Source organism: Agelaius phoeniceus, chromosome 24, assembly GCF_051311805.1.
Source record: "Agelaius phoeniceus isolate bAgePho1 chromosome 24, bAgePho1.hap1, whole genome shotgun sequence".
NCBI classification, from domain to species: domain Eukaryota; kingdom Metazoa; phylum Chordata; class Aves; order Passeriformes; family Icteridae; genus Agelaius; species Agelaius phoeniceus.
In genome coordinates, this window is record NC_135288.1 from 4,701,284 (window position 1) to 4,720,774 (window position 19,491).

Sequence of the window (19,491 nt, forward strand, 5' to 3'; positions counted from 1 at the left end):
GGGGAGCCCCAGGAAGGCGCGGGGCACTGCTGGCGGGGTTTATCGTTTTAATCGCTGGAAAGGCAGGCGGTCTGGGCAGAGGTGAGCCGGAAGCTGGCCTTGAGCGGCTCTGGAGGGGCAGTAGTGAGGGCGAGCGCTCTGCAACGGCGAGTGGTGCCAGCGGGGCGTGCGGTGAGCCCGGCCGCAGCGGCCGAGCCGGGCGGGGAGCAAGGAGCCGCGTGTCCCACGCTCGCTTTGCAACGGGCAGCACGGGGTAGCGGTGGGCTGGCGGCAGCGGGATGTGGGGGTAGGGGGGGCTACGGGTGCCTGGGGCGGTGGGGGGGGGCTTCTCTGGGTTGGGCTATGTGGCCATCCACGGCAAGAGGAGGGTGCCGAAGCATGTCGCGGTCCATGGGAGGACCTGCCAGTCTCCTCCTGCTGCGAAGAGCCAGGATGCGGTGTGGCGTGGCTAGTGCTTGGCTATGTCCCCCTTCTTGAGGATGATCTGTCGCTGCCAGGGCGCCAGCTTTGTCTCATCGTACCCGAGAGTCCTTAGCTTTTCCGACTGCTCCTTCTCCTTCTCCTCCTCCTCTCGCTTCAGCTTCTCCTGCTCTTTCCTGCTTAGCAGCAGAGGGCACAGGGCGCCGCGGTCACCAGAGCCGCGGGAGCCGCCGTGCCCGCCCACCCAGGGAAGGGGCTTGCTGCACTCACCGTTTCTGCTCCCTGCGAAGGCAAAGGGAACAGTGGGGTTAGTAGAGCCGCGGGAGTCACCGGGTGCTGCGGCATCCCCCGACCCTGGCTCACCTCTCTTCCTCCAGCTTCTTGCGCAGGATGTCCCTCCTCCAGGCCGGCATGCTGGCCAGGCGCGCCTCCTCTTCCTTCTCCTGCAACAGACAGCCGAGTTACCGGCACTGCCCGCCCTCGCTGCCGGCACCGTGGGGCCGCAGCATCATCCTGGTGTGCGGCACCACATCCTTCTGGCAGCGCCCTCCGTGGCACGGTACCGGTGGCGTTCACCGGCGCACGGCTCTCAGACGCGGCCCTCGGTGCCCACCTTCCGCCGGCGCCGGGAGGAGGAAGGAGCGCGTGGCGTGGCCAGCCCTTGCAGCACACCACAGCTTTATTGCACGACACGCGGGGGCCCACACTGCCCCGGCACCGCAAACGCCACACCAGAGGGGAGCGCAGCCCCGCCGCTGCGCCTCCCACACAACACACAGCCACGGCAAGCGGCACACACGGCAACCTCGGCCCGGGGCCGCAGAACAGCGCCCAGCCTTCTGCCAAGCTCAGCTGCACCACGAGCCACAGAGGCCGGCGAGCGCACCCGGGCACCAGCCCACAGCTGTCCCCTGAGCTTGCTGCTGCCCCATGCCACACCACTGGCACAGCCTGCAGCATCCCGTTGGACTCAAGTGTCGAACATCTCTGCCTCCTTCTCCTTCCAGAAGGAGAAGCTGCGGTCAATGAAGCGGCAGACGTCCTCCTCGCTGAACTCTCCCAGCTCCGGTACTGGCACTGCTGCCCCCTGCCCTTCCGAGGCCATGGTGGGGGCCTCTGCCAGGCTCTCTACCACTGCCACGGGGTCATCCCCAAAAAACTCCTGCACGAGGTCCTCAAAGCCGTCAAGCCAGTGGCGGTGGCCAGCCTCGACCTGCTCCAGCACAGTGCGGTGGAAACGGCGGACGCGGTGCCAGCTGTGGCTGCCCAGGCGGTCAAACATCTCGTAGCAGAGGAGGTGGCGGAAGCGCCGCTCCTCGGGGCTGAGGGGCATCTCCAGCAGCTGGAAGTAACCCAGCATGAAGAGGTCGAGCGGGAGACTGTCGTGGGGCATGGGCGAGCCGCCGACGTAGGGCAGGAAGTGTTGGGGCCAGTACAGCACCGTGGTGCGGCTCAGCCGCCGGATCTGACGCCCTGGGACCCGGCGGGCAACACTCCTCCAGCGGGCAAGCAGCCGCCCCGCTGCCGGTCGCCGCCTCCCCGGCCGCCGTGGCCGCTCCTCCCCGGGCACTGCCGAGAGTGCCCGCTTCTTCCAGTGCTCCAGGAAGAGGAAGACTGTGCGCTCCTTGCACCCCTTGGTGCGTTCATGTGGGCTGCTCGGCTCTGGCAGCGCTGGCCTGCTCCTCCGCAGCGCCCCATCCCCGTATTCCTCCTCCAGGATGGGCCGGCGGGTGCTACCAGGGGGCTGCACCCGCTTGCGCTTAGTGACCCTGGGGGAAGGCGCGGGGGGTCCCCCTGGCCCCTCGTAGTTGGCCTTGAGGCTGCGGACAGACACACCGCAGCCCAGGATCTCGCTGCGGGCGTCGTGCTGGGCACCGGGGCCGCCCCCTGCTCCCCCCGCCCCAGGGCCCTCCCGGCCCCTCAGGGTGGCCGGCGGTGCGGCCGCGCTCCTCGGCAGCGGGGGGGACTGGCTGCCGCGGGCAGGCGCGTCCTGGTGGGCGAGGGCGAAGCGCCGGGGTGCCGGGGGGGCGGAGAGCGGCACGAGTGGCAGCAGCTCCTCCTCCGGCCCCCCTGGAAGCGGCTGCCCCGCCTCGTGCATCACCCGCAGGCTCCCCAGCTGCCTCTCCAGGTGCTGCACGTCCTCCTCCCGCATCGGCTGCCCGGCGGGTCCCGGTACGCCCCCGCGGGCAGGCGGCCCGCGCCGGCACAGGGGCGGCGAGCGGTTCCCAGGCTGCGGCGGGAGAGAGGGCAAAGGGGCTCTTGAGGCCATGCCGCACGCCCCCCGTGCCGCTGCCGCCGTGTGTGGCATCCCCGGGGTGTGACACCCCTGCATGCAGGTAGGGTGGTCCCCCAGCCCAATTAGGAGCCAGAGGCAATGCCACGCACGCCGTTTCGCCAGGTCCTGAGCTGCTTGGGCCGTGCCCGCGCCGCGCTCGCCGCCGCAGCACGAGGGACCCCCCCCCTACCTTGCGCCGCTGCTCCTCTTCCTCCTGCATGCGGAGCTGCAGCTTGCGAACCATCACCTGCCGCTTCCACTCGGGGATGGGCCGGCCGTGCTCGTCCTGGCTGGGAACCAGCGCCTCCACCTCCGCCGCTGCCCCAGCGCCTGCTGCCGGCACCGGTGAGCTCCCGTTCAGCACCGGCTCCGGAGAGCCCCCTGCCAGGCAGCGTGGCGGCCCAGCAGCCTCGGGGGTGGCCGGCGGGGTGGGCGTCCTGGTGGGTGACGGGGAGGACACTGGCGACTCTGCCTGTGGAAGGAGGGAGGGAGGGCGGTGGGCACTTGCCTTGCTGTGCCGTGCCGCGCCACCGGCTCCCCTGGCCCCCATCACCACCTACGTTGGCCCCTGCCTGGCCGCTGCCGGAGAAAACAGTGGTGAAGCCTTTGCTCTGTGGCGTTGGCTTGAGGCTCTTCCCAGCTTTGATCTCGGCCAGCAGCTCCGAGTTGTCGCCGGTGGGGGACATCATGTTGAAGGACTTGGTGCCTGAAGGGAGGCAGAAGGGGCAGTAAGCACCCCCCAGCACCATCTCCCTGCCCCTGTGAATCCCCCACCAGCTCGCAGGGTAGGGGGGTGGAGGGGTGGCTGGCTGACTGCTCCCCTCCACGCCATCCAGGAGCCCCTGGAACACCCCTGAAGCAGCATCCAGACACCCAGCTCAGCAGTCCACAGGAGCAGCACATCACCAAACTCCTGGGTCCATCAGACCCCTGTGGAGCAACCCCCCAGCACTCAACAGCCTGGCACCCCAGCTCCACAGATTTGTAAGACCAGCACTCCAAGAGCAGTTTACAGGGTCCTGGCACCCTGCTGCAGCAGCACCCCAACACTCAGCTGCAAGGGTCCCAGCCTGGCCCCAGCCCCGAATGCCACTCCATGCCCCCGAGGTTCTATGTTGCAACAGAAGAGAGCCTCTGGAGGGACGGCTCCGTGTCCGGTGGCAGCCCTGCCACTGCAGGACAGCTCCTACACTCCCCTGGCATCTCCCGGCAGCGATGCACCGACAGCCTGAGCCAGACTCCCTGCCAGCCCAGTGCCCAAAGGGCTGCGTGGCACCCGCACCCCGAGGATGCTCTTCCCACTGCTCATGCCGCCCGCCTCGCGAGCACCCACCGTCCGTGCCAGCCATGCGTGAGTCCCTAAAGGCCCATGGTACCGTGCCAAGGCAGAGCCCCCTCCCCGCGGCCGGCGCCCGCAGCTCGCCCCGCTCGGCCGCGCCACGCCGGAGCCAGAGGGCTGCGGGTGCTGAGGGCCCAGCGGGACGCTCGCGCTGCCATCCAGCGCCGGCTGAGACCCCCCGGTGCCGGGAGCCGGCGCTAATAAAGCGGGCGCCGAGCAGCGGCCAAGCCCGCGGGCTGCAGTCAGCGGCGGGGGAGCGGCCGGTGCGCTCACGTGGCGGGGTCACGCCGGCCGGCTGAGCGCGAACAAAGGCCCTCTGTGTGCGGGGCCCGGCTCTGCCCGGCCCTGCCAGCCCTGCCCTGGCGCCTCCGGCAGCCCCGCACCGGCGCTCGGCGTCCCGCGTGGCACCGGCGACGCGCAGCACCGAGGGCCCGGCACCGCGGGCAGGTGGCAGCCCCCAGCTGTCACCATCGATGCCATCGATGCCCCGTGGGTGCGGCACAGGGCCTGTCCGGCTGTGCCCCCGCCAGGGCACCCTCTGAGCAGGGAGGAGCGTGGGGCCGCGGTACTTACTCTTCATCTGCCTGAGCGCCTTTCCTCCTAGGGAGAGAAGCAGAGAGGCGGCGCGGGGCGCGCGGCAGAGGAAGGATTTGGCCACCGCGAGACAAGAGAGAAGAGAAGCGGCCAGCAGTGAGAGCAGGCAGGGGCGAGCGGGCGTGGGGGCCCCCGCGCCGACACCGGAGGAGAGAAGGACAGAGAGGCTGTCAGGAGCCGCGCGGCCCAAGTGCCGCGGGAGGAGACGAGCCAAGGAGGTCAATGCCACAGTGCAGCCAACGGGACAGTGCCCAGGATCGCTCCCCGTGCCCACCCCGCACCCTGCCACTTACTTCCCGTAGAGGAGGAGGAGCGGCGGGGGCCGGCGGGAGTCTCGGCGAGTGGGGGCGGCGGTGGGGGCGTCGGGCAGGCGGTGTCGGGCAGTGGCGGGGGCGGCGGTGGAGGCGGCAGCTCGGCACCAGACTTGCTCTCCCCATTGCTCATGGTGTCCGCCGAGATGGGTGAGGCCTGGAAAGGGAGCATGGGCAGGCGTTGCTCGGTGCCCGTGCCACTGAGCTGCGCACAGGCTCGCGGAGCAGGGCTCACCTCCTCGGTGTGCGCCATTCGCTGGGGGCCTGGCTGCTCGGCCACGACGTGCCCCAGGTGCTTGTAGTAGTCACCGGTGCTCGGCTGTTTGCCGAAATTCCTTGACCGCCTGCTGGAGTCGGCCCGGCGCAGGCCCTCGGGGCTGCTGTCACGCGATGCCAGCTGCAATGGGGAGCCCACCTCAGCCCCGCCGTGCCCGGCTGTGACCGTGGCACAGGGCTGTAGTGGAGTAGGACTGTGCCAGCGGTTTGCCTTGGGGCAGATGCAGAGCTGGGACGGACAACGGGTGCATGCCCTGGGGTCTGTTCGGCAAACGGCTCTACCAGGGGCTGCGTGCCATGTTGGCAGCGTGCGGCATCAGTGCCTGGCACTGTGACCCCATAGCCTGTGCCCAGGATCCTGTCCAAGCCTCCCCCGGGATAACCCCCTGGGAACAGGAGTGCCGAGCCCCAGCCCCGCGGATTACAGGAAGCTTATCCCGCGCGGGGCTGGGGCCGGCTTCCAAACCTCCCTCTGAACAGGGCTCTCAAGCAGCGCAGCCTCAGCTCACCCCGGCGCATTCCACAGCGGCTTTGCGAGTTGTGCTGCCGAGTGCTGCGCTGCAGGGGGCTGTGCCTGCTGCCTGGGTTTGAGGTGCCATCGTGGCATAGCCCTGTTCCCCTTGCTTGGGGCCCCACTATTTGCATTTCCCCGATGCCACCTCCACCCATGGCTTTTTCCCGGTGAGCCCGGCTGCTCTCTGCCACCGCCACCGGTCCCAGCTAAGTCAACAAACGTCAGCTCAGTGCTTCCTACTGCAGCTGCCATGGGAATTGTGCCAAGCCTGGCTCCCACTCCGGCAGTCCCAGCCCCGGTCTGGCACAAGGGTCTGTGCCGCTGAGCCCCATTTCATGGGACACCCACACCACTGTGGCACCGCTCTGCCACATGCTCACACCTCCCCAAGGCAGCCCATTACTCCGGTAAGCACTAAAGAGCCAAGGCCATGCACAATGAGCACTGTGGGGTCCCAAACCCACCACGTGCCTGGCTCACACTGCTCTGCTGAGCCCCCCATCCCATGTGCCCTGTTCCCCAGAGCGTTGAGCTCTGCCAGTGTCCTGACCATGCCCAGAATCCTGTCCCCAGTGAGGTGGCGAGAGCCATAGTAGGGGGTCAGGACGGCCCCAAACCTACTGCATCCTTATGCCCCCCCAGCCCGCCATGGAGGGCTGCACCCCTCTTACCTGTGCACGCCTGGCTGAGCCCTCTCAGCTCCTGGCAGCGCTGGCTGTGCCACCCGACACCTGTGGCGCGGGCGACACCGGAGCCGGCCGCTCGGGTTACCGCCTGCGCAGCTGCCCACGCCCAGCTCGGCATGGTGCCTGTGGTATCGCCGGGCCGCATGGGCGCGGCTGCCATGGCGTGGTGCTGCCGGGTGCCCCAGCCAGTGCAGCAGTGCATGGCCCACCCAGTGCCATGAAGCCACCAGAGCATCACTGACCCCGGCTTGCTGCATCCTCGCTGCTGGTTGAGCCCCATCCCCCCCAGTGCATGCCAGGGTTGCAGGCATGTGGCCTCCAGCCGGGGCTGTCCCCTCCCAGTGCAGGCAACAACTGCTCAGATGGATGGCTGCCCTGTGGCATGTCCCTCCCGGGTGGTATGTCCCTTTTGCTGTGTTTGGGGCATGGTGCAGGGGACACGGTGCATGGGGCCGTACCTCTCGGCGCAGCGCCTGGCTCTCCACATGCCGCAGGTTGTTCTTGGCCCGCACGTAGATGTCAGCGGTGTGGGGGGCAGCGGGGGGCGCAGGTGCAGGGTAGCCAGGGGGTGGCGGGGGTGGCCGGGTGCTGGGGGGTGGGGGTGGCGGTGGGGGGAAGGCAGGGGGTGGTGGCGGCGGGGGACCCTCGCCTGCTGGGCCCCGGCCCCGTGGCCGCATCTCAGGGTCCAGCATGTCCATGTACGCCTGCATGTCCGCCAGCGCCGGCTCAGGCACCCCTGCGCAGGGCAGGGGGTCAGGGGGGGCTGGACCCGCACCCCCCGCCCCGCGCCCCCTGGCCCCGCACTCACGGGCGGCGGGGGCCCCTGGGGGGCCGCCCCTCTTCTCCCCGGTGCTGGACTGGCTGGAGTGGCAGGAGTCGTAGTTGGAGAGGGTGCTGGCAGGGGAGCCCACCTCGAAGCGCGCCTGGGGCACCGACGCCGTGGTGTTGGGCGATGACATGCCCGAGTCGGGCTGTCGGCATTCCCCATCCGCCGAGGGGTCTCGTGACAGCACGCGGTGCTCCACGCTCTGCTGGCACAGCCGAGGGGTCAGGGCAGGGGTGGGGAGGCCCTGGTGATCCCTGTGTGTTCCCCACACCCTCATCCCTCTACCATGTTCTCCACGGTGCGCAGGTACTGGGCGCAGTGGCTGTGGCCGTTGTAGTCGGCGAGGTCGGCTGCTGTGTAGCCATCCTGGTCACGGATGCTGAGGTCGGCACCGTTCACCACCAGGATCTGGCAGCACTGGGGAGAGTGGGGGTGCATGGCAGGGCTGGAAGGAAGGCCCCCCCCTTGCCCTGACACCCTGTTGGCCACCAGCACCCACCTCCAGCTCGCCATTCTCGGCGGCATCGTGCAGCGGCGTGCCGCCCCAGCCGTCGGCAGTGATCTCCCCGCCGTGCAGCAGCAGCCAGCTCAGCACCTTGGCGTGGCCACGGCTGGCAGCAAAGTGCATGGCTGTGGCTCCTTCAGCATCCCGCTCCGACAGGCTCACCGTCGTGAAGCTCATCTGTGTGGGCAGGCGGGCTGAGCACTGGGGCTCTGTGCCACCACGCCGTGCCACCACGCCGTGCCATGCCCGGACAGCGCTTACCAGCCATACGATGACAGTGTTGTGGCCCATCTGCGCGGCGGCGTGCAGTGGGGTCATGCCGTCGTAAGCCCGGGCATGGGGGTCAGCCCCACAGTCCTGCACCAGGTACTGGATGATCTCCAGGTGGCCTTCCTGGCAGGCGAGGTACAGCGGGGTGGCCCCCGTCTTGGTCTGGGCGCTCAGCGTACTGCAAGTGGGGCACAGCGCCCGTCACCTGTGGCCACTGCTACTTGCCAGGGCTGGGAGAAGGGGCGGGCAGGATACAGGGACATGGGGGCTTGTGGGACACGAGGAACATGGGCAGGTGCAGGGGAAACAGCTGTGGGCAGGCAGGGCAGTGCCAGGGCCGGGAGCTGGCCACCCCATGGCTTCCCATAGGTCCCCGTGCTGCTGCGGTGGCTGCAGCTGCAGCGGGAGGTCACTAAGTTAATCAGCCTGCTTAGGCTAAGCTCCTTCCTCCGGCTGTTTTTGGACACTGCAATTTAGTCGTATTTTAAAGTAAGCTGCTTACACAGCACCGGCCGTGGAGCCGGCGGGGAAAGGCCAACCTGCACCATGGCGCTGCCCGGCCCAGCTGCTGGGTGCTGGTGTCCCCCAAAAGGCCTTGGCATCCTTGTGTCTCTCATACGGAATTGTGAATTTCAAATTCCGCAACCCAAATCCTGAATCCTGCATCTTTTACCCCACAGACCCATATTCTGCATCCCACACCCCACATCCTGCCTCCCGACCCCACAGGAAGCTGTTTTATTAAGTGCTCTATAAAAAAAAAAAAACAAACCTGTTGAATATTTAAAAAAGGAAGAGCAATAAATACTCTGCTCTGTTATCGCAACGATCGCAGGCCCTAAATAATTGATCCCTGTAACTGTGAGACGGGCTGTGGCCAGCACTCCCTCCCGCTGTGCCTTGCGTGCCGTGCCACCGAGTGCCTGCCCCATGGCCCAGCAGTGCCAGGCTGGCACAGCCCTGGGTGCTCCCCGAGCTGGGGATGGGGCTTGGGGCAGCTGCAGACTGGGGTGCAGGAGACAGCGGGAGCACGGGCACAGGGTCAGTCCCTGATTCCCGTTTCTCAGTAATTGGGAAGGGGTTAAGCCACTTGGGCACCAGCGCTAAACTGCTTTGGCAGATGGCTGAGCCCCCATGCTGGGCCACCGGCTGCCGCGGGCGATGCGAAGGTGGGCTGGGAGCGTCCCGCAGCGGCACCCGGGATTGGATTTCGCAGCTGTAACGGAGCCTCCGGGCAGGCGCAGGGCTGGGAGCAGGGCCAGCCCTAAATAATTCAGGGGGAAGGCGGTGACAGCAGCGGAACAACCCCGGCAAGCGGCGTGAAAGGCAATGCGAGCGCCGTGCCACACCTGGGCTGGCACAGTGGGCGTCGAGCAGGAGCAGTGACTGGTTTGGGGCTGGGCTTGGGCTGCAGGGGTTAATCCCAGAAGTGCTCAGGGCTAAGCTGGCACACCTGGGGCAAGGAGATAAAGAACTGGGGCTGGGACAGCTCTGGCCAGTGAGTGCCATGGGATCCAGGGATCTCTGTGGCCCGGCCTGGAGAAGAAGATGCAGGGCTCTGGTGTTGTGGCACCCAGAGACAGAGGAGTGCCGAGTGCTGGTTCACGTCCCGCTGCCTCAGGACTCCCTGGATGTGGGACAGCTGTGCAATCCCTCTCATCCACAACCCTGGAGCCTTCCGGGGACAATGTGGAGCAACAGCGCATCCCCCCGGCTCCGCTTTGGCTGGGTCCGTGGGTTATTTCTAGTGGCCTCTGCCCACCACAGGAAATCGGATTAGCGGCCACCTAATCACCTGCTGCAGCCTCGTGGCGAGGCCCGGCATCGCGGGCCCTGTGGGCTGCTGTGCCACGTAACCCGGGGACCAGCCCGGCCCCAGGTACCGCTCAGGAGGAAAAGCGGGGATGCTGCCGGGACGGAGCCGTGTGGGAGAGGCTGCCATGCCCAGCAATGCCCACGGACCTGGGCAAGCGGAAAGGTCGTCTCCGGAGCGGGGAGCAGCCTCTCCTCGGCGGTCAGCCTAATCCATTTACATAACAGCGGGCGGACAAAGGCGGCTGTGTTATCGCCCCGCGCCAGGAGCCGACTCAGCGGCCAGTGACAATATTTCTGCCAGCGCTCGCCCCTCTCCTCTTCTCCCTTTCTTTCTGGGCCATAAAGAAGGTGCAGCTGCCTGCCCAGCCTGATAACGCGGCCGCGTTGCCCTTGGAGCTGGGGGATCAGGGTGGCTGCAGCATTCGTCCCCAGTGCTGGCACCTTGCCCAGTGGCTGGAGGGAGGGTTGGGGCCACAGCAGGCTCCCCGTTCTCCCACTAACCCCTCTCCTGCTGGTGGGTGCCAACCTTCCGGCAGACCCTGTCTCGCTGCCAGCAGTGGGGGCCGTTACCTGGGGCAGTGTCCCAAGAGGAGTCGCAGGGAAGGGAAATCCCCTTTCACCGCGGCGTAGTGGACGGGCAGCGCTCCCGTGTTGGTGGCTGCCGTGGGGTCGCTGCCTCCAAAGCGGAGGAGCCAGTCGATCACATCATGGTGACCGAAGCGGGCTGCCAGGTGTAGGATGGTGGCACCAGAGTTGTCTGTGTCCTGCAGGAGGAAGTGGGACGGCTGTCAGTGCCAGGCACCAAGCCCTTCCGGCAAGGGGGTTGGGGACCGCAGGCAGCCGTGGGGCATCCCCCAGCCCGGAGCTGGTGCCAGGCGGGTGGGGCGGCCAGGGTGGAGCTCCTGTCCGTACGGAGCGGGGCTGGAGCAGGAGCACAGAGCATTGGAGCGACCGTGGGACCAGCGTGTCTGCCTCCGTCAAGGGCCTGCGTCCGCACACAGTGAGTGCAGCACAATGCCCTCCTTGTTCTACCGGCCGGGGAGCCCCTAACCGCGAACTTGCCGCCGAGCCCCGCTGTGCCGCCGGCCCGTCCGCCCTCCGCGCTCGGTGGGGCGCGGGTAGCGCTGGCCCCTGGCCAGGAGGTCGCCGATGCGTGCTGACCCCTTCCTTCCCGATTAATCTCCTCTCCCAGCCCCGCCGCCTCCTCTTCCTTCGGCCGTCACATGTCTTTAACTCTCGGCCGGCCCCGGGGCAAGCCGCTTACCGCCGCGGTCCCTCCGTTGTGTAACCCCGGAGGGGGCGGCAGCCCCGGGCAATATGTGCTGCCCTCGCGGCTGAACCCCTCCGGGATGCCGGGGACTCTCCGGGTCCGTCGGATGCCGGCCTCTATGCACGGCGGAGCCCTGCCCGTGCCGGCTAGGACGGACCCCGGCTGGCTGTCGGCAGGGTTGGAAGCACCACGCGTGACCGTCTCCCCGCGGCCACAGCCACCCACACGGGACCGCGGAACGCCTCCCCGGCCGCCCGCGCCACCGAGGGACCCTCCGCCGCCCCCCGCGCCCCCGCTCGCACCTGCACGCCGCAGCCCCCCTGCGTGAGCAGCCACTGGAGACAGGCGAGGTTGCCGGTGGCGGCGGCGTCGTGGGCTGGCGTGGCCCCGTTTCGCGCCCGCGCGTCCCCGCGGAGCGCGGCCTCGGCCGCCAGGTACCGGAGGCAGGCGAGGCGACCGGCGCGGGCAGCGTGGTGCGCGGGGGACGCGCCCAGGGCGTCCCGCAGCCCCGGCCGCAGCAGCCCGGCCGCCCGCAGCCCCCGCAGCGCCTCCACGTCTCCCTGTCGCGCCGCCTGCAGCGCCCGCTCCAGCGCCATCCCGGCGGCGGCCACGGCCCCAGTGGCCCCGGCCCCAGCGGCCCCGGCCCCGGCGGCCCCGGCCGCCGCTTGGCACTGTGCGGCGCTCCCGCCCCGCCGCCCCCCGGCCCCGCCGGCTCCTCCTCTCCCTCCCCCGGGGCCGCCCCTCCGCCCGCCCCGCCCGACGGCGCGGCGATTGCCCGCTGCCCCGGACCCCCGCACCGCTCCCCCCGGCCCCTGCTGGGGCAGCCGCGCTTTGCCGAACGGCGGACGGCACCAGGACCGGCACCGGTGCAAGTCCGGGTGGACCCCAAATCGGACCGTTCGCGGCTGCCTGTCCGGGCCCCACGGGTGTCCCCTCCCGCCGCCCGCCCAGGCAAGAGGCGCGGCAAAGATGGGCTCCTCCGGCACCCTGGACGTGTGCTGCCGGTCCCAGCAGCGCAGGCAGAACGGGGGGCGCTGGGCGGACGGCTGTCCCGCCTCAGCCGGCCGCGGGGTGCCGGCAGCCGGGCACCGTCCGCTTTGGTATCCACCCAGCCTTGCAGCGGTCCGGTCGCGGCCGCCACTGAAAAGTTGTTTTATGAATCGCTGTCGAGGCAGCGGGCGGCGTGGAAGGACGGGCGGGGAGACCCTCCGTCAGGACCGCGGACAGCGGAGGTGCTTCTAGATCAGCACCGAGGACAAGGCAAGGCCGCCCTGCCCGCCTCCTTCCCTGCCTGTCCCCCGCCCTCCCTGCCCGGCCCTGCCCCGCCGGCGGTTTATAAAGCCGGTAGCGGCATGGAGAGCGGGAGCGCTAGGTCCCCACCGGGCGCTGCCGGCAGGCACCCTGGCTCCGGCCGCCCTTTTGCCTCCGTCGAGCTGTGCAAAGTGACAGCTCCGGTCCCTTACGGAGACTCGCCGCCGCGCTCGCGACAACGGGAGCCGAGAGCTCCCGGTGGGTGAGGCCGTGACTGCCGTGGCTCCCAGCACCCCGTGTCCCCCGGGCGCGACCTGAACCCCCTCCGGGCCGTGCGAGCTGTCACTGCCTGCTCGGGACCGTCGCCAGCACCCGACCCAAAACCCCGGGGCGCCCACGGGAACTGTGTTACAACCGGAGAGAGCCGACGGCCCCGGGAACGCACCGGGAACGGTGCTGCCCGTGCCGACCCTAAGCCGCTGGCTCCCCACGAGTCCCCGAGCTGGCGGGGGTCCCCAGTCGCGGTGGGCTCACACGAGTCCGCGGGCAGCCCCGGAGCCGCCCGGCTCCGCGCTCCGCCCCGCGCGCTGTCCGCCAATGGCGCGGCGCGGCCGGGGCGTGTCCGGGCGCGGCGGGGGCGTGTCCGGGCGCGGCGGGGCGGGGCCAAGCGCGGCCGTGCCGCAGCGCCGCTGCGGGCGGGGCGCCGGTGCCGCCATGTCGGAGCCGGGGGCCGCGGGCCCTAGCCCGGCCGCCATCCAGGTGTCCAGGTACGGCCCCGCCGCGCTCAGGGACCCGGACAGGGCTGGGCAGGGAGGCGGGCGTGCTGGGGGCCGCGGGCGGGTGCCAGTCTGCAACCGAGATGCTGCCCGCCCTGCTGCCGGCAGCGGCGGCGCCGCCCGCTTTAGTCATGCTGTCAGTGACACTGACCGCGGGCAGAGCGCAGCAGCGCCGCGCCCGTGCTCCGTGCTGCGGGGGCTGGCAGCGGGCAGCGCTGCCGCGGTTCTCCCGGGCGCGGCTCTCCCGCCTGTGTCTCCGCGGCTCCCGGGCGCGGCCGCGCTGAAGCAGCCGCTCCTGTCCGTGCCAGCGCGCAGCCGCTGCCTCGGTGCCCCCCGGGCCGTTATTCGCCGTTGTCAGGAAGCGCGGCTGCTGCCGGGAAGCCGCGTGGAGCAGCGGCACGGGCCCGGCTGGGTGTGCGCCGCACCGGGGCCCGGCGGGGTGGGGCCCTGGTGAGACGCGGGGTGCCCCGGCAGAGGCGCCCTGCTTCCTTCCGCTCCCAGCGGTTTCCATCGCCGCTCACAGGAAGCCGCATGCGAGCAGCGATGTCCCGGCAGCTCAGCCGGTGGGCGATATGCTGCCTCCGGGCAGCCGCACCGGGGCTGGGCTGGGGGCGCGGCAGGGGTTGTGAGCTCTCATGTGCCTCCTTCGGCAGGATTATGCGCCCAGACGATGCCAACATCGCCGGGAATGTCCACGGGGGAACCATCCTGAAGATGATCGAGGAGGCAGGAGCCATCATCAGCACCCGCCACTGCAATTCCCAGGCCGGGGTGAGTAGGTGCCGGTGTGTGCCAGCCTCTGGCACGGTGACCTTTCACTCCCTGCCCTATCTCACTGGGAGTGTTTCCTCCTGCATGCAAAGCACTGGTGTCTCTGGCTGCAGCCGGGTGCCGGTAGCTGGAAGCATTCTGCTGAAATTGTGGTTTACCAGCAGAAACATTATTACTCATTATTGCTGTTAATGTTTTAACTCCTGAGAAAGGCAAGTTGGGGCAACTCCAGTGGTGCTTACAGATGGGGAAGGAAGCACGGCCGGTGGCTGATAAAGGTGGCGGTTGCAGTATCCGAGCTGCACATGGCATGGCAGGTTTGGCTGGTGTCAGGAAGCTGCCAGCCGTGGTCCCATGGTGTGGCTGTGATCGCTATCTTGGCTGTCTCACCGTCCTCAGGAGCCCTGTGTGGCTGCACTGGCACGGGTGGAGCGGACGGATTTCCTGTCGCCAATGTGCATCGGCGAGGTGGCCAACGTCAGTGCCGAGATCACCTACACCTCCCGGCACTCTGTGGAGGTTCAGGTCAACGTCATGTCTGAGAACATTTTAACAGGTGGGTGGCTGCTGGTGGCTGTGTTCCAGAACACCAGGAACAACAGTGTTGAGCCAAGAGCTTTGCAGCGGTGACCCCATCCTCTGCTCCATCACTGGCAGCATTTGGCAGAGAGGAGATCTAGCGTGTTTATTGACAGAACTGGGAGTGGAGGGAGGGCTGGTGCTGGGGAGGGAGGCCAAGCAGGCTCCCTGGGATTTATGGCTAGTAGTGAAAAACAGCAAAATCTGTTCGTAGCTCTTCCTGCCTGATTTGCTGCCTGTGGCTGCCTTTGGCCTGAAAATGTCCCTTTTCCTGCTGTTGCTGTGACAACCAGTTCCGCTTGCTGGGACATCTTCCCAAAAGCACATTGTCACATCCGCTAAGAGCTAAAGCCTGGTAGGAGCCAGCAGGGCAAGGGACCACTGATGCCAGTGGCATTGCCAGTGTGTGCCCAATGCCAGACTGGTGGCAGGTACAGCACTGCTGGCCTTGGCACCATCACCTGCTGCCCCCTTCTCCTCCAGGGGCAAAGAAGGTGACGAACAAGGCGACGCTGTGGTATGTGCCACTGTCCCTGAAGAACGTGAATAAGGTCGTTGAGGTTCCCCCCATCCAGGTAGGACAGCTCACTTGGGTTCTCCCAAACTGGAACTTGTCCTCCCTGTGGAATGGTGCTAACCTGGCCCTGTTGGCATTCCCAGCTGTGCCAGTGGCTGTGCCAATCCCCTTCTTACCAGCTTTCTATTCCAGTATGCGAGAAAGGAGCAGGAGGATGAGGGGAAGAAGCGTTATGAGGAGCAAAAGCTGGATCGGCTGGAAACTAAGCAGAGAAATGGTGACGTGATCTTACCTGTCATCAACCCAGGTAACACGGGCAGTGTGTACCCAGTGCAAATTGCCCAGCAGTACTGGGAGACCAGACTGGTCCCCAGGGCATGCCCAGGGCCCAGTAGGCGCAAGTGTGCATTCTGAAACACTACACCAGGGATGGGGATGGGATTTTGGGGCAGCAGTGTGTGAGTGGAGGGGGAGCTGAGTGGATACCTGTGGTACCCTGAAGGGGCTGGTGCATGAGATCCCCTCTCCAAAACCCTATTCCTGTATCACTCCTTGTGTGCTTGTGTGCAGCTAGAGCTGGTTTTGTTCAGCAAGAGGTAAATGCAAGTGGTAGGAAAAGGTGGCCTCTAGGCCTGGCTGTGGTTTTCAGGCAGAGGTGGAGAGGTGGCACATGAGGAATGTTGGGGAAGGTGATGGCGGATGAAAGTTGCTCAAATGCTTTTTTCTCCTCTGTCCTCCCTGCTCACAGACAGGCAGACAAAAGGTAAGGTTCAGTGGGCACTGCTCCATGGCTGGTCACCCTGAGTGGGACTGGGCTGCTTTTCCTTTCTTTGAGCTTAAACATTTCTCATCAGATAGAAAACACAGCCACTTCTGAGAGAGGATTTCCTCTGCTGGGAGTTTGAGGGTGTGACTTATATTACCTGGAGGTTGTGGTGGGACAGAGGTCACCAGGATGTGCCAGGGCTGGGGGCATGGGGATGAAGATCTTCCCACCAAGGGGAAAACAGAGGCTCTATGCAGCAGGGTCTGGGAGGTTCAGCTGAGGGGGAAAGCAGACAGCACTGTGACCCAGTTCACTCCTGTTTGCTTTCATGCTGTTTGAAAGCTTGAAAAGAAAGAAATGAGCTGAGCTAGAATAAAGTGGATGGGTGGAGATTAGAGGGAGGCAGCAGCCCGTCAGGTGATGAACAGTCTATGCTCTTGGAACTTCTCCAGCCTGGTTTAACCTCTGCTTTCAACACGGTTCAGCTTTGCACAAGCCAGCCCTATCTTTTCTTCCTTTGGACAACTTAAGACAGGGGTGTATGGTGATGTATGGGTGCTAGCTGAGTAGCTCTCACCTTGCTTTGCTTTCCAACCAGAACCACACACCGTTGGGTACAGCCAGTCCAGCCTGATCCACCTGGTGGGCCCGTCAGACTGCACACTGCTGGGCTTTGTGCATGGAGGTGAGTGAGCACTGCCCTGCACAGCACCCGGGCTTCAGGTCCAGGTGGCTTTTCCCTGGAGCAAAGTGTGGTTGGAGAGTGACTTTGTTTTTGGTGGGCTCTGCCTCTGGAGGCACACAGGCCCCTTTGCATTGACTGTTAAGGTCAGAGTTGCTTTAGCTGAGACAAAAGTTTTATCTTTTTCTGTGCCCCAAAAGCTCATGTACTTGAACTGTAAATCCTACAGTTTTGTCATCGCCCGTGAGATTGCAAATCCTGGAGTACAAACACGCAGCGTGTGACTGCTGTTACCTGAAGTAATTTCCTCTTGGCTGGCAGCGCCCATCACCTGGAGGGCTGGCACGTGTGGTGCAAGCCCTGGGAGAGGTGTGTTTGCTGAGAGCTGGGAAAACACATACCTAATCCTTAAACAAACAAAACAAACATGGTCAGAGCTGTTTCAAGGTTTGTGGGACTGATGTCACCTTGCAAAGGTCAACTTTGCTCAGAGAAATTTGGGAGAGACAGAGCTGACCTTAATCACAGGTCTGTGAGGATGTTGCCCTGGTTTTGACAGGAGCCCTTGTACTGGATTTTCCTGAAATTGGGACTTACTCTCTGGTTAAACTCCCCAGCATAGCTTTGGCCATGCTAAGGCTCTTACTGACCTTTGTGTGGTTTTCCTGAAATCCCACTGACCTCCCTGAGACAGGACCCTCTGCTTGCCCTCACAGGTGTCACCATGAAGCTCATGGATGAGGTTGCTGGGATTGTGGCTGCCCGCCACTGCAAGACCAACATCGTCACTGCCTCGGTGGATGCCATCAACTTCCATGAGAAGATCAAAAAAGGTATCAAGGGTGGTGGCAGGCACTGTGATCTGCTGTGTTGCCACACCCTGGCTCCCTCGGATGTGCTTTCAGGACATGCTGGCAGAGAAAATTAGACCCTGTTTGATTAATCCCGTGCTCTGCTTAAGACACAGCTTAAGCATAAAACATGCAGTACCCCTGGCTGCCTTGACTAGCCCCTCTCTGTTTCACAGGCTGTGTCATCACTGTCTCAGGACGTATGACATTCACAAGCAATAAGTCCATGGAAATAGAGGTCTTTGTGGATGCTGACCCGTTTGTGGACGAGCCTCGGGAGCGGTACCGTGCCGTCAGCGCCTTCTTCACCTACGTGTCCCTGAGCAAGGAGGGGAAGCCCCTGCCCGTCCCACAGCTGCTGGTAAGAGCTTTTCTCTCTGGATTGGACCCAGCAGGGCCAATCCTGCTCCTCCTGGGGCAGAGTCCAGCCCAAGAAATCCACTTCCCTTGAGTTACTCAGCAGAAAAAATATGAGCATGAACGAGACATCCCAGGACAGGCTTCAGGCGGTTTTGTTTTATTTTTGTTTTTGTTTTGAGTTTGTTTGTTTTTGCTTTGGGATTTTGATTTTGTTCTGTTTTGTTTTTGTTTTTTATTTCTTTTGAAAATTGCCAGTGTGGAGATTGGGGATTTTCTCCTTTCTCATTGCTGAGGACAGGCTGCATGCTTGCCCTACATCAGGGAACCCTGAGTGGCAACGGAGGCCCCCACATCCCTAATAGCTGCTCCCCATGGTGTCCCCATTCCAGCCTCCTGCCTATATCATCTCCCCTAATCCTGGCAGGGCTTTGCTGACTCAGTGCTCCCGACTGGGGGTGTTGCTCAATATTTGACGTGTCACAGGTCTCCTGCTTAATGCAGGGCACGCTGGCTGTCATGCTGCATGTTTGTCAGAGAGCAGCACTTCGCAGAAGTGTGAGGGGAGGCATGTTTCCCTCCCACACACACTTGCAGCACACTGACAATGCAGCTTTGCACTCTTTCTGTGACCCCCAGACCGAGACAGAGGACGAGAAGCGTCGCTTCGAGGAAGGGAAGGGCAGGTACCTGCAGACCAAAGCCAAGAGGCAGGCGCAGATGCAGCAGCAGGCTGCCCAGCAGTGACCTGTGTGGCACCAGTGCCCGCCAAGCATACAGGTTGTTCCCGTTCGTTTTGTGTCCGGCCCGCGCCAGCCCCGTGCCTCCGCCCGCCCCAGCCTGCTGCCGGCTCCACCGCTTCGCTGCTGATGGGCTCAGCACCTCAGACCTCGTGCTTCAGGTGGCTCAAGCTCCCTGAAAGCCCCCAGGAGTCTTCCCAGGCGCTCACCATCTGCCTCCAGAGCCGTTGTCACTGTTTGATCCCCTTTGGTGACGTTCCTGCCTGTGTCAGAGCCAGGCTGGAGGCGTGTGGTGGCTCGAGGGGCGCGTGAGGCCGCGAGTCTTTGTGCTGCTGTGTTTGACTCGCTGGTTTGTCCTACCATGCACACCAAAGCTTTCATACGTGCTGTGCCGCGCTGGGGCCGCACTGAATGTCTGTGACATCTCTAGGTAGTTCTCTGTGCACATCTAAGTTATTTAAGGAATCCTGTGGCATAAATAAAATCTGTTTCATTGACTGGAATGAAAGGCTGACGCTTTTATTTCAAACAATTGTGCTTTTCCTCCCTCCCCCGGATCCGCCCGCGCTCCCCAAGTGGCGCCAGGCGCTCCCGGCCTTGTTTTTAAGGAAGTCTGGCTGTTTTGACGGGGCCCTCAGAGCAGTTCCTGCTGGAATGGGTTCCCGGTTTGGGATGTTAGAAAATAAACTACCTGACACGAGGTTCCAGTGAGGTGGGGCTGGTCTCTGCAGGCGTGCCTGCAGTGCGATGACAGCGGGTAATGGTTTTAGGCTGACAGAGTGGAAATTCAGAACAGGGATCAGCAAATGTCCCTGTTCGGGTGCTCAGGCAGCAGAAAGGGATGGAGTCAGTGTGGCTGGAGGTGTTCAGCGGCACCTGCACCTGCCGCTGGGTGATGGGGTTAGGGATTACAGCGGCGGTGCCGGGCGGGCGGTGGGACAGGATGATGGAAAAGGTCTCCAACCCCGACCGAACCCGAACCGGCTCCGTGAGCGAACCCAAACCATCTCCGTGCCCGAACCCGAACCAGCTCCGTGACCGAACCCGAACCGGCCCCGGCAGCCGCAGCCCGGGCACCTCCCACAGCACCGGCACCAACT

At 65.2% G+C, this 19,491-nt stretch overlaps 3 protein-coding genes across 11 annotated transcripts; 1 reads left to right on the forward strand and 2 right to left on the reverse strand.

Moving 5' to 3' along the window:
* Positions 1-32: 32 nt before the first annotated feature.
* LOC129129860 (espin) lies at positions 33-11,807 on the reverse strand. Of its 5 annotated transcripts, XM_077190240.1 has the most exons (15): positions 11,404-11,807; positions 10,402-10,595; positions 8,008-8,194; positions 7,741-7,923; positions 7,527-7,658; positions 7,224-7,443; positions 6,874-7,151; positions 5,175-5,336; positions 4,922-5,096; positions 4,608-4,634; positions 3,256-3,401; positions 2,886-3,167; positions 784-863; positions 691-702; positions 33-596 (listed from the first exon to the last, which is right to left on the reverse strand). In XM_077190240.1, exons 1-15 carry the CDS (start codon positions 11,695-11,697, stop codon positions 449-451), a joined length of 2,520 nt encoding a protein of 839 aa, XP_077046355.1. In that variant the 5' UTR covers positions 11,698-11,807; the 3' UTR covers positions 33-448. The 5 variants fall into 5 exon arrangements, with proteins under 5 accessions (XP_077046355.1, XP_077046351.1, XP_077046352.1 ...); XM_077190236.1 differs by having other exon boundaries at positions 6,874-7,443; XM_077190237.1 differs by lacking the exon at positions 4,608-4,634 and having other exon boundaries at positions 4,922-5,336.
* Positions 1,241-2,875, reverse strand: LOC143695666 (espin-like protein). The gene has a single exon (XM_077190241.1). The coding sequence runs from the start codon at positions 2,750-2,752 to the stop codon at positions 1,391-1,393; it is 1,362 nt and encodes a 453-aa protein (XP_077046356.1). The 5' UTR covers positions 2,753-2,875; the 3' UTR covers positions 1,241-1,390.
* A 1,166-nt stretch (positions 11,808-12,973) lies between the features above and the next one.
* ACOT7 (acyl-CoA thioesterase 7) lies at positions 12,974-18,888 on the forward strand. 5 transcript variants are annotated; one of them, XM_054647922.2, is made up of 10 exons: positions 12,974-13,119; positions 13,782-13,899; positions 14,299-14,455; positions 14,962-15,053; positions 15,188-15,302; positions 15,744-15,758; positions 16,360-16,446; positions 17,160-17,276; positions 17,471-17,655; positions 18,291-18,888. In XM_054647922.2, the coding sequence occupies exons 1-10, from the start codon at positions 13,067-13,069 to the stop codon at positions 18,396-18,398; spliced, it is 1,047 nt and encodes a 348-aa protein (XP_054503897.2). In that variant the 5' UTR covers positions 12,974-13,066; the 3' UTR covers positions 18,399-18,888. The 5 variants fall into 5 exon arrangements, with proteins under 5 accessions (XP_054503897.2, XP_054503898.2, XP_054503899.2 ...); XM_077190222.1 differs by lacking the exon at positions 12,974-13,119 and adding an exon at positions 13,542-13,691; XM_054647923.2 differs by lacking the exon at positions 15,744-15,758.
* Positions 18,889-19,491: the final 603 nt, after the last annotated feature.

What these genes read in the sequence shown, in the direction of transcription:
- LOC143695666 (XM_077190241.1), bottom strand. Translation starts at nt 2,752, where the DNA reads ATGCAGGGGTGTCACACCCCGGGGATGCCACACACGGCGGCAGCGGCA.
- LOC129129860 (XM_077190235.1), bottom strand. Translation starts at nt 11,697, where the DNA reads ATGGCGCTGGAGCGGGCGCTGCAGGCGGCGCGACAGGGAGACGTGGAG. An exon ending in TGCGCACCGTGGAGAACATG is followed by an intron (nt 7,444 to 7,526) that starts GTAGAGGGATGA and finishes CTGTGCCAGCAG; the next exon opens with AGCGTGGAGCACCGCGTGCT. An exon ending in AAGAGGAGCAGCGGCGCAAG is followed by an intron (nt 864 to 2,885) that starts GTAGGGGGGGGG and finishes TGTCTGTTGCAG; the next exon opens with GAGAAGGAAGAGGAGGCGCG.
- ACOT7 (XM_054647921.2), top strand. Translation starts at nt 13,660, where the DNA reads ATGCGAGCAGCGATGTCCCGGCAGCTCAGCCGGTGGGCGATATGCTGC. An exon ending in GCTGGGCTTTGTGCATGGAG is followed by an intron (nt 16,447 to 17,159) that starts GTGAGTGAGCAC and finishes TTGCCCTCACAG; the next exon opens with GTGTCACCATGAAGCTCATG. An exon ending in CCATGAGAAGATCAAAAAAG is followed by an intron (nt 17,277 to 17,470) that starts GTATCAAGGGTG and finishes TCTGTTTCACAG; the next exon opens with GCTGTGTCATCACTGTCTCA.